General features: G+C 46.0%; 1 protein-coding gene across 1 annotated transcript in view; it reads right to left on the bottom strand.

Annotated features, from left to right (window-relative positions):
• LOC128980515 (serine-rich adhesin for platelets-like) overlaps positions 1-14,994 on the bottom strand; it is a 31,056-nt gene extending 16,062 nt beyond the window's left edge. The window contains exons 1-2 of the mRNA XM_054398987.1: positions 14,937-14,994; positions 14,443-14,584 (exon numbers count right to left, since the gene is read on the bottom strand). Of these exons, the coding sequence (XP_054254962.1) occupies positions 14,443-14,584; positions 14,937-14,994 (200 nt within the window). The remainder of the gene's footprint in view (positions 1-14,442; positions 14,585-14,936) is intronic.
• Positions 14,995-16,578: the final 1,584 nt, after the last annotated feature.

The raw sequence follows: 16,578 nt of genomic DNA, 5'->3' as shown, positions 1-16,578 counted from the left end.
TATAGCCAGGGTCATACCTGACCCTAAGTATCCAAATAAAGAGGGGTCAATAAGCTTCTGTACACTCAACTTCTTTTCAGCTTCTGTACACTCAATTTCTTACCAGCTTCTGCACTGGCAGCACCGCAGAGGCATCCAGACAACTCAGTGGGACAGGATGTCATAGAATGGGTTGGGTTGGAAGGGACCTGAAAGATCATCCAGTTCCAACCCCCCTGCCATGGGCAGGGACACCTTCCACTAGCCCAGGATGCTCAAGGCTCTATCTAACCTGGCCTCAAACACCTCCAGGGAAGGGACATCCACAGCCTCCCTGGGCAACCTGTTCCAGTCTCTCCCCACCCTCACTTTAAATAATTTCTTCCTATTCTCCAGTCTCAATCTTCCCTCTTCCAGCTCAAAGTCACTTTCCCTCATCCTAGCACTATAAGCCCTTGGCAAAAACCTCTCCCCAGCTTTCTTGTAGGCTCCCTTCAGGTACTGTAATGCTGCTAGAAGCTCTGCTGGGGCCTTTTCTCCTCCAGGCTGAACAGCCCCAACTCTCTCAGCCTGTCCCCACAGGGGAGGTTCTTCAGCCCTCTGATCATCTTCATGGCCTCCTCTGGACCCACTCCAACGATTTCCCTGGGTTAGGTCAAAACCACATCCTATTGGTCCAATTTCTTTCTTGGTCTAATAGAATTATTATTATTATAAAGGCTATTCAAATAACCAGCAGGAAAAAAAAGGATGCATTAATTCCAGACAAAATGAAACTACCTTTTGTAAACTTTCCAACTTCATTAAGGTTTCCATGAAAGGAGGAGTTCCTCATTAGTGAAGAGATGATTACAGCATCACAGAACATTAGGGGTTAGAAGGAACCTCCAAAGATCTTCAAGCCCAACCCTCCTGCCAGATCAGGATCACACAGAGTAGGTCACACATAAATGCATCCAGATGGTTTTTCAGTGTCTCCAGAGAAGGAGACTCCACAACCTCTCTGGGCAGCCTGCACCAGGGCTCTGACACCCTCACAGTGACAAAGTTTTCCCTTCTGTTCCTGTGGCACCTCCTCTGCTCCAGCTTGCCCCCAGTGCCCCTTGGTCTGTCCTTGTACATCCCTGAGCAGAGCCTGGCACCATCCTCCCCACACTGCTCTGCACATCTTTATCAACATGACTGAGGTCACCTCTCAGGCTCCTCTGCTCCAAGCCCCAGCTCCTCAGCCTGTCCTCACAGGGAGATCTTCCACTGCCTGCAGCAGCTCTGCAGTGCTGCACTGGGTTCTTTCAAGCAGTTCCCTGAGGTCCTTCTTTAACTGAGAGGCCCAGACCTGGACACAATATTCCAGATGTGGCCTCACCAGGGCAGAATAGAGGGGGAGGAGAACATCTCTCAAGCTACTCACCACAGCCCTTCTGATGCACCCCAGGATGTACTTGGCCTTCTTGGCCACAAGGGCACATTGCTGGCTTCATGGGCATCCTGCTGCATACCAAGACTCCCAGGTCCCTCTCCTCTGTGCTGCTCTCCAACAGGTCAGTCCTCAACCCTATACTGATCCATGGGGTTGTTGTTTCTCAGCTGCCAGACTCTGCCCTTGCCCTTGTTGGATTTCATTCAATTTCTCCTCACCCAGCTCTGCAGCCTGTCCAGGTCTGGCTGAATGGCAGCACAGCCTGAGGGCTGTCACCACTGCTCCCAGCTGGGTGCCATCAGCAAACTTGCTGACAGTGCCTTCATCCTGGTCCTTGATGAACATAGTGAATAGGACTGGATTACCATGACCCTCAAGAACTCTTCCGAGCCTGATGAAACTCAACATTGACAAAGCAGCTCCTGTATGGTGTTCATTCCTTCTGCTTGAGGAATGGCACAAATCATTGTGGCCCCAGAAGACCTTTAGAGTTGATGCTGTGGTTGACTAACTACCTGTAGTTTTGCTGCATGACATGACACACTGCCAGATTAGGTCATCATCATTCTCTCCTGTTATTTCACTAGTGATTAAATGGACTTCCCAAGAGCATCTCTTGGGAATTTGGGTATTTCAATTCAAATCTCAGTCTTACATCTGCTCTGACCACACACAGAACAATCCTAGAAACTCAGAATGGTTTGGATTTGGAAGGAACCTTAAAGATCATCCAGCTCCAGCTCCCCTACCAAAGGCAGGGACATCTTCCACCAGACCAGGCTGCTCAAGGCCCCATCCAGCCTAGCTTTCAACATTTCCAGGCTTGAAGCTTCCACACCTTCCCTGGGCAACCTGTTCCACCCTCATGGGGAAAAACTGCTTTTTCATGTCTAATCTAAATCCACTTTCTTCCATTTTGAAGCCATCACCTCTCATCCTGTCACTCCATGCATTTGTAAAAAGTCCCTCTCTAGCTCTCCTCTAGCCCTCTTTTAATCCTGGAAGGCTGCTCTAAGGTTTCTTTAGGGCCTTCTCTTCTCCAGGCTGAACAGCTCCAACTCTCTCAAGCCTGTCCTCATGGCCTCCCTTGGACCTGCTCTACAGTTCAGTTCCCTTCTTGTGCTGCAGCACTGCAGGTGGGGTTTCAGCACAACAGAGCAGAGCAGAGGGGCAGAATCCCCTTCCTCCACCTGCTGCCCACGCTGCTGGGGATGCAGCCCAGGACACAGTTGAATTCTGGGCTTGCAAGCACACATTGCTGGCTCATGCTGAAATTCTTATCAACCAGCATCTGCAAGTCCTTCTCCTCAGCACTGCTCTCTATCCATTCTCTGCCCAGCCTGGATTTGTGCTTGGGATTGCCAAGCACAGTAATTTTTCAGGCTGATCTCTGCACACATCCTTAATGTTCCTTTCCATAACAGCTGCTGAACATTGACAATTTGCTGGTGGTGCTGCAGTGATGCCACTAAAATCTAGCATCATTGGCAGGTGTTCTACATGTGCAGATCTTGTCAATCATAGAACTGTTTGGGTTGGAAAAGACAGCTAAAATCACTGAGTCCAACCAGCAGCCCAACACCACCATGGCCATCAAACCCTGTTCCCAGGTGCCATGGCCGTAGGTTCCTTGAACACCTCCAGGGATGGGGACTCCACCACCTCCCTGGGCAGCCTGTTCCAATCCCTGACCACTCTTGCAGCAAAGAAATTTTTCCTCAGCTCCAACCTAACCCTCCCCTGGCACAATTTCAGGGCATTTCCTTTCATTCCATCACCTGATACTAGGAGAAGAGCTCATCCCCCACCTCACTGCAGCCTCCTTTCAGGGAGCTGTGGAGAGCAATGAGGTCTCCCCTCAGCCTCCTCTTCTCCAGACTGAACACCCCAGCTGCCTCAGCTGCTCCTCCCCAGCTCTCTTCTCCAGACCCTTCCCCAGCTCTCTTGCCCTTCTCTGCACCTGCTCCAGCCCTCAGTGTCCTTCTTAGAGTGAGGGACAGATACAGATTCTGTTAGAGCAAAACCAGATTCACAGCATCACAGAATGTTAGGGACTGGAAAGGACCTTGAAAGCTCATCCAGTCCAACCCCCCTGCCAGAGCAGGATCACCCAGGGCAGGAACACATCCAGATGGGTATTGAATATCTCCAGAAAGGGAGACTCCACAACCCCCTTGGGCAGCCTGCTCCAGGGCTCTGTCACCCTCACAGGGAAAAACTTTTCCCTCCTGTTTCCAGGGAACTTCCTACACCTCAGCATCCAGCACTGCCCCTTGTGCTGGCATTGGGCATCCCCCAGCAGAGCCTGGCTCCAGCCTCTGGGCACTCACCCTGCACATCTTTATCAACACCAATGAGGTCACCTCTCAGGCTCCTCCTCTCCAAGCTCCAGAGCCCTCAGCTCCCTCAGGCTCTTCTCACACACACACTGAGCTACTCTGGGCACTACACAGCCCAACAAGAGCTTTAAGCAAAGCAAACTCTACTGTATGAGAACATTGTGTGATGGATTTGGTGGGGTTTGGCTGTGGGACAAAGAAAGAGAAGCTACCTTCAGCAGTTTTGGAGGGAAGCTTCCACACAGGTCCTAACTGCAGGGTGAAAAACAAGAGAAGAGATAAAAAGGCAAGCAGCATGGAAATGCTGAATGGCTTCAGACAGTCTGAGAAATAATGAATCACTGTTTTGATCAGCAAGACAGCAGCTGAAACCAAACTGGGAGGGCAGAGGGTTAATTTTCTTTCCTTACCTAATTTCTGCCTTTTCCAATAGATTTTTCTTTTTTCTTGTTTTGGTTTAGTTTAGTTTTGTTTTGTCTTGGTTTGGTTTAGTTCAGTTTAGTTCTGTCTTGTTTTGGATTAGTTTAGTTTAGTTTTGATTTGGTTTAGTTTTGTTTTGTCTTGTTTTGGTTTAGTTTAGTTTAGTTTTGTCTTGTTTTGGTTCAGTTTAGTTTTATCTTGTTCTGGTTTGGTTCAGTTTAGTTTTGTCTTGGTTTGGTTTGGTTTAGTTTTGTCTTGTTTTGGTTTAGTTTAGTTTAGTTTAGGTTCAGTTTTGTTTTGGTTTGGTTTAGTTTAGTTTAGTTTTGGTTCAGTTTTGTTTTGGTTTGGTTTAGTTTAGTTTAGTTTTGTTTTGTGTTGGTTCAGTTCAGTTTAGTTTTTGTCTTGTTTTGGTTTAGTTTTGTCTTGTTTTGGTTTAATTTAGTTTTGGTTTGGTTTAGTTTTGTTTTGTCTTGTTTTGTTTTAGTTTAGTTTTGGTTTGGTTTGGTTTAGTTTAGTTTAGGTTTGGTTTAGTTTAGTTTTGTTTTGCTTTGTTCTGGTTTAGTTTAGTTTAATTTTGTCTTTTTTTGGTTTAGTTTAGTTTAGTTTACTTTTGTTTTGTCTTGTTTTGGTTTAGTTTAGTTTTGGTTTGGTTTTGTCTTTGTGAGGTTTGTTTTGTTTTGTTTTAAATTGTCATATTAAATAGTTCCATAATTTTTTTTTTTAGGAAAAAGCTAAAAGAAAACTTGCAAATTGAACCAAACTAACATCCATTTAAATGCCCAAACTGCTTTTACTTAGGGTTATGATTTTTTTTTTTTGGGTCAAAGGACAAAAAAAATAAGAAAAATTATTTAACTGGACAGATTTAATGTAAAGGTCCTGATTTAGATGACTATGGGGGGGGGGGGAACCCCAAAGCCAGTAAATAAATCCATGATTTTTTTTTTTAACAAGGAGAGCTATGAGGATGATGAAGGGACTGGAGCATGTACCCTTTGAGAAGAGACTGAGAGCCCTGGGGCTTTTTACTCTGGAGAAGAGAAAACTGAGAGGGAATTTAATAAAGGTTTATAAATACCTGAGGGTTGGGGGTCAAGAGGGAGGGGACAGGGACAGACTCTGCTCACTTGTGCCCTGGGATAGAACAAGGGGCAATGGATGAAAACCCAAACCATTCTGTAATTCTACTTCTTGCTTCCAAATCTGCTCTAAGACATTCTAAGCTTACCATGCTCTAACCACAAAGATTAGAGCTGATATTTGAACAGTACAGTGAGGCACAGGAAGTTCCATGTGAACAGGAGGAAGAAGGTTTTCACTGTGAGGGTCACAGAGCACTGGAACAGACTCCCCAGAGAGGTTGTGGAGTCCCCTTCTCTGGAGACTTTCAAGACCCATCTGGATGCATTCCTGTATGACCTGTGCTGGATTCCATGGTCCTCCTCTGGCAGGGGGGTTGGACTCGATGATCTTCAGAGGTCCCTTCCAACCCCTAACATCCTGTGATTCTGTGATTGGAAAAATCTTCACTTGGGGACAACTAATCAGAGTGACTTTATTACCAGTGTCAGACAAAGGAGATGGTTCAGCTGCAGAGCTCGTGGCAAAGGAGCAAGGAAGTTACGGAGTGACGCCGACAGCAAGCGAAAGGAAAACCCAAGCAGACGTTCCGTGCGCTGAGGACATTGACAAAATGGCAGCTTCCCACGTGCAGTTACAGTACAAAAAATGCAAAGGAAGGCAGAACACAGGTAATGGGAGGGGAGACAGATGAGTTCACTGATGGATTGGGGTGCAACCTTCCTGGGTTGAGAAGCAAAGGGGAGCCGAGCGTGAGCCAGTGGAGCAGAGAACAGTGGCGGCTTCGGTGGAGTAGGAAGATGCATTGCTGCAGTTAACTCCAGCCTGCTGCTGCTGAGCCTGCTGGCTTCCAGCACCTGCTGGCTTTGACATCCAATAATGGATGGGAAGATTCCTCCCAGGTGGTACTTTATGGACAAAGCAAGAGATTCCAATTACAGCTGCTGAAAAAAATCATTCTGCTTGCTGGCGCTACCTACAGAGAAGGCTGCTTAACGCAAAGCAGTGCGGAGCCCTCGGCTGCCTGGGACCCCCATCTTTGGGTGAGAAATGGGCAGCTTCCCCCCAAGAATTTTTGGTAAGCTAAGATCCAGCATCACAGATGTAGCTCTGAGAAAACAGCTGCTGGGATTGTTAGGCATTATAGATGCCAGAGTGAACAGGAAAAGACAACGTCTCCCAATTTGGGATGAGAACTGAACAAACAAACAGCAGAGAAAGGAGGGGGAAAAAAGTGAATTTCTGGAGAGCCTGAGGAGGCAGATTCCATGTGCTGCATTAGAGTCACCTCACCCACAACGTTCCACTGAGCTGTTAGGCATTACAGAGCTGTGGACTGGGAGGGAAAGCGTTTCTCCAGCTCCTCCACAACACAGCTCAAGTCGCCGTTGTGCTGGTTGTGCTCAGCTGCAGCTTCTGGAGCGGGCAGCTCTGGGCCTGCGATGGGTTTGAGCTTAGCAATGTGCTTGGGCAGGATGTGGTTTTTGTCTATCTGGCTGTACATGTTGGCCACCGACTTCTCGATGGCTGCTAAGTTCTGAATGTTCTTAAGAATCCCTTTCAGCTCCCTACGGGGAGGAGGAGGAGGAGGCTCTGGCCCCGTGGCTGGTGACGGTACAGCTGGCTGTTTGGCAGGGGATTTTGAATGCTTGGCAGGTGAGAGGTGCTGGGGGCTAAGAGGAGATGATGAGGAAGAAGAAGAAGAAGAAGAAAGAGAAACTGGAGGTGGAGGGTGTGGCGGCAGAAGAGGAGGGGATGGAGGCGGTGGTGGCGGCAGTGGAGGTGGCAGCAGTGGAGGTGGAGGCGGGGGAGTTTTAGGTGGATCTGGAATGCTCTCTGGAGGTTCTTTGGTCTGAGGAGCTCGACAGTTTTGGCAAAGTGGTTTCTTCATCCTGAAAGATGGAGGAGTTGGTTTGTGAGTCGGTGGAGGAGAAGCTTCTCCAGGGTAGTCGTGGTGAGTGACGATCACGGAGGGGACTGCAGAAGCCTCCGGCTCTGCTGCTTCAGCACGAGGGGTTGGAGAAGACCGAGGAGAAGACCGAAGGTGAGGAGAAGGAACCAGGCTCTTAGGAGACTGCTCCAGCACGTTCTCTCCTTCTTGGGGACAGCTGCTGTGCGTGGGCGAGCGGAGGGATCTCACATCAGGAGACTTCACTTGCTTCATTTCCTGCAAAGCCTGCTGCTCAAACTGCCTGGCCTTCTCCTTCACACTCAGCTTGGGGCCACTCAGCTTTGGGAAGAGAGGACTGGTAGCATCAGCACCAGCAGGCTGATGCTCGCTTCCTTCCTTCCTCGCTGCGAGCCTCTCCTGCTGCCACTGCACGGGGTCCATGATAACCGCCCTGCTTGGAGAGCCGGGCGCAGGCCTCCTGCTGATGTGAGTCGGAACCGTCCACGCCCGGTGGCTGCCCCGCAGAGAGGCATCCCTCAGGAGCAGGCTTGAAGGAGAAAGGGTATCTAAAGCATCGCTTCTCTTCCGCAGGAAGCCAGCAGCAGCGGGACTTGGCGTGGCACCTTCCACATAGAGTGGGTTTTGGGTGGTTAAAGGGTTCTCATCAGATAAAAAAGTGACGTTGCTTGCGGATTTGGGGAGGTTATTGTTCAGGGATCCATTGATATTAGATTGCTTGTGAGCCTCAATGGCACGGGAAGCAAAGCTGCTTATAACTCTCTGACGGTCTCCTTCTTCTAAGACTGACTTTTTTCCCCTGCTTTGTTGGAAATGGTAGAGAAGAAAAAGACTTGAAAGAAAAGAAGATAATCACAGGTGAGGAAACATGCATGGACACAGATAATTATGAGAGAGAAAAAAAAAGAAAAAAAGAAAGAAGAAGAAGCACTTATGACATGAATCAGAGCCATTAAAGCACTTCTAGCAAGCTACTACTAGCTAACAGGTCACGTTTACTACTCTACTGGGCAAGACATTTACATCTTCTTTAAGGGAGAAGAATGTGAGGAGGATGAAAAATTAAAATAAGTTTTCAGCTACTCAGCAAGGTCCAAAAAAAACCCAAAACCCAAACAACCCTTTAGATTTCAAAAGTATCCCTGGTGTCTCCCTAGTCCCCGTGAGGTAGTGAAGAGGAGCTGAAGCCACTCAGCTGAGATGCAGGTCACACCCAGACCAACCTACTGACACAGAGACCTAAAGAATCACCGAATTGGGCACTGTTCCTTGCATTTAGGATCACAGAATAACAGAATCACAAAATTGTCAGGTTTGGAAAGGACCTTAAGGATCATCTGGTTCCAACCCCCCTGCCATGGGCAGGGACACCTCACACTATAGCAGGTTGCTCACAGCCACATCCAACCTGGCCTTAAAAACCTCCAGGGATGGGGCTTCCACCAGCCTCCCTGGGCAACCTGGATGCACATCCTGAAGTCTCAACATCTGCAGGAATTTCATCGCTGCCCCATGTTACACCAAATGAAAAAGCTCTACCTTGAACTTCTACAGCAAAAGGAGGAGGTCTCAGCATTTACCTAATGCCTCCAAGGGCCTCAGTCACCTCCCTTCCTCAAATATTTTTAGTACCATTTTTATTTTATTAGTACCATTTTATTTTAGTGCTATTTTTAGTTCTGAGCAGATTCTAGGACAAACAGGATTTGAAAATTGATGGCCCCAAGCTGCCTGCTAGAAAAGTGTGCCCTGAGAGAGCTGATTTAAACAATGCCTACCTGAGGCTGAAAGAAACTTATTTCCCACCTAGCTGGGGCAAATTTAAGATATCGGCCAAAGTCAGAGCTAAAATCAGCAGAGGAAATTTAGCTGGAGATGTCCCTGCTCACTGCAGTGTGGTTGGACAAGATAACCAAAGGTTCATCTGTGATTTCCCTCATCAGCAACAAGATGGAGCCAAAAGACATTCCCTTTGCTGCCATCTACAAATTTATTGTAACTACACAGACATGGAGATGGCAAAAAAGCAACCAAACAAAAAAAAAAAATATCTCTCGGCCAACCAACTATCTACTCTGAAAAGCTCTCTGAAGCATCAACTAGATCTGCAAGGCAGGCTGTGATGGTGTTAAGATAACATTACGGTAGAAACAGGTTATAAAGAATGAATTCCACTTTTGGACACTTCACTTTCAGCCTCCCTGCCTCTGCTCCATATGCTGGTGCTCCACTTCTTTGAACACCATCCTTACAACCTTCCTGTTTGCTGCAGTTAAGCAGCTGAAATCCAGTAGCAGGGATTTCTACATACACACAAATAAAACCACCAGAAAAAACTTATTTTTTTAGTGACTTAGAGCTTCCAATGCTTTCAGAAAACCTTCTGAGTGAAAAAAAAAGCACCTCTAAGTCTCATCATCTCTACCAAAATTGTTTAGGACTTAGACAAAAATGAGGCTCAAATGGGTAGGGTTCTATTAAGAAAGGAATAGGGGGAAAATGAAACCTTCCAAGAGTAGGTGAATGTTGGAAGATGAAGTTTGGTTCTGATTGTTCCATCCCTTTTTAGTTAGTTAGTTAGTTAGTTAGTTTTGGGGTGCTGTTTTTCATATCTCAGGTCTTACCACATCTGAATTCATGGAAATTTAACCTCTAGTGGTTCAATATTCCCTGGCAAAATGTCAATAACTAAATGCTAGATAAGAGTTTATTAAGAGCACATTAAGTATTCTCTAGGTTATTTAACACATAAAAGTCCTCCAAAGGCCTGCATTTAGTAATGAAACACATTTGCTTTTTTTTTTGTGTGCTTTTTTTTTTTGTTTGGAGTGGGAGATTACACAGAGAAACTCCAGATTCCTACTGGTCACAGGGACCTGAGGGGACCAGTAAGAGTCGTCACTGCACAAGGATCACCCTCCCATTTGTGAGTAACACCCAGCAAAGCCTCCAAGAGCTATACCAGTGAATAAACTCCCCCTGAGCACTGGGGATCCCCAAAACCCAGGATGCCTAAGGCTTGCCTCTGGGCAGAACAGGACTGTATGAAAAATAGCTGGCATCACACAAATCAGAAATGAATTCTGTCTTCTAAAGCAGTGTAGTTTGAGGTCATTCATGCTCAAAGGCAGGAGAAAGGAGAGATTCTGAACTTGAAGGAAATCCTCTGTTAGAAGGCTCATGCATGATGATATAACCTTTATGCTACTGGAAAATATTATTTCCAAAGCTTCTCAGCTCCTTCTTTACCTCATATGACACCTTTCAAGGCTGAGGCTCCCCTGCAACCCTCTTCTGTCTATGTATAGGTATTGCAATCCATGGTTATGGATGAATATTATTTTAACCAAATTAACATCACCAGACTTGTTAAAGAGTGAGAGAATGTTTGGGCTGAGGCTACCCTGAAACCAACCCTCTTCTATCTATGTCTATGTACAGGTGTTTAAATCCATGGTTATGGAGAGATATTTTAATCCATGGTTACGGATGAGTATTTTAATCAAATAAACATCACCAGACTTGTTAAAGACTGAGAGAATGGTTGGACTCAATGATCTTAAAGGTCTTTTCCAACCCAAAGGAGTCCATGATTCTGTGAGCTCCCCAGTTGGAAGCACAACTCTAAACACCAGACTTGTTAAGAGGATGAAAATGGTTGGGCTGAAGCTACCCTGCTACTCTCTTCTGTCTATGTCTATGTACAGTTGGTTATGGTTATGGTTATGGTTATGAAGAGGTATTTTAATCCATGGTCATGGATGAGTATTTTAATCAAATAAACATTACCAGAGTTGTTAAAGAGTCAGAGAATCATTGGGCTGAGGCTACCCTGCAACCCTCTTCTGTCTAAGAGAAGTGTCTAGGTGTTTAAATCCATTATTTAGGTATTTTAATCCATGGTTATAGAGAGGTATTTTAATCAAATAAACATCACCAGACTTGTTAAGAGTTAGAGAATGGCTGGACTCAGTGATCTTAAAGGTCTTTTCCAACTGAAAGGATTCCATGATTCTGTCAGCTCCCCAGTTGGAAGCACAACTCTAAACTCTAAAAGAGGTGGCAGGTGCCTTGCAAGAAATGGTGAACAGCACTCAAGAAAGGTTTTGCTTGCATCCAGTTGGGAGAGCTTTAGTCCATGAGCCAAAAGCAAACCTCAGAATTGGTTTTGTTTGGATTTTTTTAAGGTAGTAGGACTCTTTGGCTTTGGAAATAAGACCATTCAAGTTCAGCAATCATACTCCATCTCCCCTTGCCAGGAAAGGATAAAGAAGGATTGAAGTATTGAAACTTCACAGTAAATGTGTTTGCTGTCCTTGGACAACAGACAACTAAAATATGAGGTTTGGGTTGCAAGGTTTCACTGGAAGGAAAACTTAACTAGAGTTTCTACTGGCTACAAATACCAGGAGAGTGAAATGAGCTTACTTACTGATGCCTATGGATCCAAAGACAGAGGAAAAATGAAAATGATCAGACAAGGCAGATTGAAAACCACAGAGCTTGGTTATGTTTCATTATCTATAACAAACTATAGCTATATATAGCTATGAACTAACTATAATACCAACAGTAGGTAAACAAGACACGAGGCAGCACCACCAATGAAAGATGACTAAGGACAACTAGAGACAGGAAATATTGTCCCAAAACTCCTGAAAAATATTAATAGAAGCGATTTCCCAAATAATAATTTCCTAAGGTGACAGGAAAAAAAAAGTGATTTATTTATCGTCTTTAAAATCCTAAAGATTTTCATTCATCCTCCATCCTTGGAGGTATTTAAAGTGAAGCTTGACAGAGCTCTGGGCAACCTGATCTAGTTGAGGATGTCCCTGCAGACTGCAGGGAGGGGTTGGAGTGGATGACCTTTGAAGGTCCCCTTCCAACCCAGACCATTCTGTGATTCCATGATTTTCACTAGTTTCTGTTTAACCATTTCCTTAGCTTGATGCTTTGAGTGTATCTTAGCTGCATGCAAAGACATCTGAGAGGAATTATCCCAAACATGGCACCTTTTGTGGTACAACAGAAACAATTTCTGCTCAACAAGAACAGAAATCTGAGCCTCAAAGCCAATCCTGCAATTTTGCAGCCAGATGTTGTAATACTGAAACATAAAGAAATCTGTAGGGCAACACCAAGCACCAATGAAGCTTGGTCTGGGCTTAGCATAAGGGATTCATCAGGACCAAATTCAGGTTCATGCACTCCAGGTCCCAGAAGTTATCATCAGCATTTCTAGCACTGCCAGTAAAGGAGCAGAACAGAATTGGTGATTTAGGTGGAAATTAATGAAAAAAATGAAGCCAGATGAGACATTAGGAAGAAATTCTTCCCCATGAGAGTGGGGAGGGACTGGAACACTACAAGTTGTGAAGGCTCCAAGCCTGGAAGCACTGAAAGCCAGGTTGGATGGGGTCTTGAGCAAGCTAGGCTAGTGGTTGTGGATGCTCCCTCCTTGGGGGTGATCAAGGCCAGGTTGGATGAGGCCTTGAGCAAGCTGGGCTGGTGGAAGGGGTCCCTGCCCACGGTGGGGCAGTTGGGACTGGATGATCTTCAAGGTCCCTTCCAACCCAGCCCAGTTTCTGATGCAAGTAGAGGCTACTGCTGAACGTGGTTTATTCCACCCTCCCTGCCCAAGTAGTAACAACTCACAAGGGCCAAAGGCAGGGGAGGAAATCCAGCAGTAAGGAGAAGCTGTTCTTGCTTCAGCCATCACTCCTCTACTCACAGAGGAAATCTCAAGCTCTAGACTGATTTCAGACACAGACTGCACTGTCCAGAGTGTCATGGTTAGGAGCTGGTAGCTTAGCTTAGTGCCTTAGCTTGGTGTCCTAACTATAAACAAAGAATAGGAACTTTCCGGAGAAAGTCAATAAAATTGGCTATTGGCTACAACAGAAAAACAATGGTGAGGTCTATATAATTCCCCTTGGTTTGCTAATATGGAGAAAAGAAAGCTGCAATTAACTATTCTCCCTCTTTTCACTTCTTTCTCTTCTTTGCAGCTTGCATGGCTTTGCTCCCTTCTCTCTTTCCTGACCTTCTGCTGCCTGAACTCACTTTGTGTTGTGTCTCTGAAGGTACTGGGAAAGGGAAAAGGGAGGAGGTTGCAACAGTCCCCCTGAACTGTCCATGGGGGTGATTTTGTATGCCAGGGGATCCTTGTATTTGTGTTTTGGTTTTGTTTTTCCTGGATTGTAAATATATTTTGTGCGTATTCATTGCATTTTATATTTCTAGACTCGGATTACTTTGTAACTATAGCTTCATTCTGCTTTCAAACCAACTCAGCTGTAGTCTGGTGGTTTATTTTTGGAGGGGTGAATCTTCAAATTTCTTGGGGGGGTTAGTCTCAACCCACCACACAGAGTTACAGCAGCTCCCTCGTGCCTCCTCAGCAGTTTCTAAACTTCATTCCAGCCCCTGGAAAACTGCAGCTTTCCAAGACAAACAAATCATGACTGAACAGGCAGCAGAAGCAGAGAAGTTGGGTGGTCCTCAACACCACCAGCAGTGCTTTCTACCTGCCTCTGAACAGATTATTAATGCTTTGCCTTTCTGTCTTATTTGGTTTTCAAATGTAAAGACAGAAAAGTGTGGCAAGCTTGTCAACAAAGCCCACAGCATGGGCTGATACCCACTGATGGTTTTCTGCTGCAATATTGTCACAGAGAGTTAAAGTGTGGCTGGGCCCTCCAAGTTCAGCGTTACAGAAGCAGGAAAAGGAAGGAAACTCTGCAATATTCTTATTTCAGGAGCATACAGCAAGGAAAAGATACATTCATGGAACTGTCAGTGGTGCCTCTGTTCTTGATAGTTCCTTTATCTTTCAACATCCAAACAGTTTCAAATTTAGAACAGCAGCAACAACAAAACCCCATACCCAAAACCTCTTTACCCAGCAGAGTATTTCTAATTATAGCAAAACCTGGGGGACTTTGGGGTAGTCCTTTCCCCACAGCAGTGCAAAACATGGTGTGCTGGCATTAAGGGAGCCAAGCCCAGGCTCACCCTGGTAGCAACAGCCTGCTGTAGCCTCTAGAAAAATCCATCTGGTTATATCCCACTGCTTTTTGCCAGCTCAGTAGGGTTACATTGGGGTTTTACCCTCTCCTTTTATAGAGCCAAGCTATTGATTTCCTGGGTGCCTGAGAATCCAAAGCAACTGGGGAAAGACCTCTGTGAAGGAAAGCCATTGGGAGATAGACTGCATGAAGTGATATCCTTGGAAAGGCATAGCATGGCCTTGGACACTGCTCTTTAATTGATGGGTCCCAAGGAATACTTACATGGTGCTGTCCCCAAGCTCCTCATAGAGGTTGTTGGCAGCAGTGCTGGATGGTTTGCCTGCAGGTAGAGCCATCTGCATCCTTGCAGTCTTGGCACATTCAGCCTGGCGCCTTAGGTGAGCCAGAGAGGGAAAGAGAAATGCTTGTTAGAAACACTCTGAGCCCAAACATAAACCAAGGTGCAAAGTTCTCTGAAACCACCCCAGGGCTTTGTCATCTTCAAAGTAGTAACACAGCACTGGAGACATTGGATGCAGGCAAGGGAGGTGCAGCTGCCACTGCCCCCAAAGCTTCACCTGTGCTTGGAGTGCTGCCAGCTGCAGGACAACTGAAGGCCACTCTCACAGAGCCTTGTGGCTGAGGTTTGGTCTTGCATCCACCACCCAAGCCTGTTGCTAGCAGAGGGCCAGCAAGGGGGCAGGGCAAAGCTGCAGGGAGCTCTGTGCTTTGAGCAGGTGTAGAGCAATTTGTTACCAAAATCTGCTGCTTCTCACTGCACAGTGCCAGCTGGTGTGGTTTGCCTAGCCCAGGGTCCTTCATGAACATGGACATGGTAGGGAGCTGTGGTCTAGTAGAACAAGTCTTGGTCTGACCTGATCCACAGAGCTCTGCTGCTGTCTGCTCTGCTGCTGTCTGCTCTGCTGCCACCCACTCACATCTGAACTCAGAGGTGTCCTCAGGTAGGAGTGGGTGGTGGATACCAAAGGATGGAGGAGAATCAAAGCCATGCAGAGACACCTTTTTAATGTTTTCCTGTTTCCAGCTTTCTGTTATTTGTTCTCTCTTAGTGGAATTCTAGAGGTCTCCCCCCAACCCCAGAAAAATGTCTCCTGGGCAATAGGATGTCACTGAGATATTTGAGGTGATTCCCAAGGAATCATATACACCCTAGCTTTGACACTGCTCTCACATGGAGGTTTCTGTTTTGGCTGCCCAGGATTAAGTGAAGGGTGTAAGGTCTTGGGTCAAGTGCTTCAGCTGAGTGACAAGAAACTGTAATTTTTAGTACAGGTCTTTGGCAAAGTCTAGCAACTCCAACTCCTTTCTCATTAGAGCTGGATTTCTCTCTCAATGAACTAGATTCATAGAATGGGTTGGGTTGGAAAGGACCTTAAAGATCAATCAGTTCCAACCCCCCTGCCATGGGCAGGGACACCTCCCACTAGCTCAGCTTGCTCAAGTCCTCACCCAACCTGGCCTTGAACACCTCCGGGGAGGGAGCAGCCACAGCCTCCCTGGGCAACCTGTTCCAGTGCCTCACCACCCTCACTCTAAAGAATTCCTTCCTAATCTCCAGTCTCAAGGCCATTGTCCCTCATCCTGTCACTTGTCAAATGTGACCACCCCAGATTTCCTATTGCCCCTTTCAGGTACTGGAAGGCTGCTCTAAGGTCTCACTGATGCCTGCTCCACTCCAGGCTGAACAGCCTGGCCCCATAGGGGAGGTGCTAAGAAGGTCCTTTCTGGCTAGGAAATTTCTGCCTCAATGAACTTGAAAAAAATTACTTTTTTTATTCCTTTTTTCATTTTTTTTTTTTTTTTTTTTGGTGTGGGTAAATTCACTATGACCAAATCCCTGTTTTCTCTCTAGAACACAAAGCCTGTGCTCCCTTGTGTGTGTAAGTGAGGGCACCCCACTTTAGTTTTCAGAGTGGTCAACACTTCAGCTTTCCTAGGGAAGCCTGACCTGCACCTCCTTGCATGGGGGTGGAAATGTGGACTTTTCTCTGCAGCAAACAGGCCATGTCCTGGCCCAGGGCACATTCAATGTATGCTTACCATGCAATAATTAAACACACTGAGCAGTCCCACAAGTATCTTAACCTTGAAGGTATTCAAGACCAAATTGGAACACAGGAATGAACTCTTACTCAACATCAAGTACCTGTCCTTAAACACAAAGACTAGGAGGCTGTCAGTACTCCTCCACAAGGTGTCAGAAGCAAAGCTGAAAGGAAATACTTACTCTTTGAATCTGTTTTGTTATGCATGAAAAGAAATAAAGAGATAAAAAGCAAGGTTAAATGAATTCCATTTGCAGCAACTGTCCTCAGCAGTGAAACTAATAGGAGCCATAAACTAGATCCTGCTTAATTGTTCCACACATATAATTACAGTATTAATTAGGACATGCCT

Source organism: Indicator indicator, unplaced genomic scaffold (genome assembly GCF_027791375.1).
Source record: "Indicator indicator isolate 239-I01 unplaced genomic scaffold, UM_Iind_1.1 iindUn_scaffold_901, whole genome shotgun sequence".
Lineage (NCBI taxonomy): Eukaryota > Metazoa > Chordata > Aves > Piciformes > Indicatoridae > Indicator > Indicator indicator.
The sequence above is the reverse complement of the archived record's forward strand: the minus strand, read 5'-3'. Positions and strand labels throughout refer to the sequence as shown.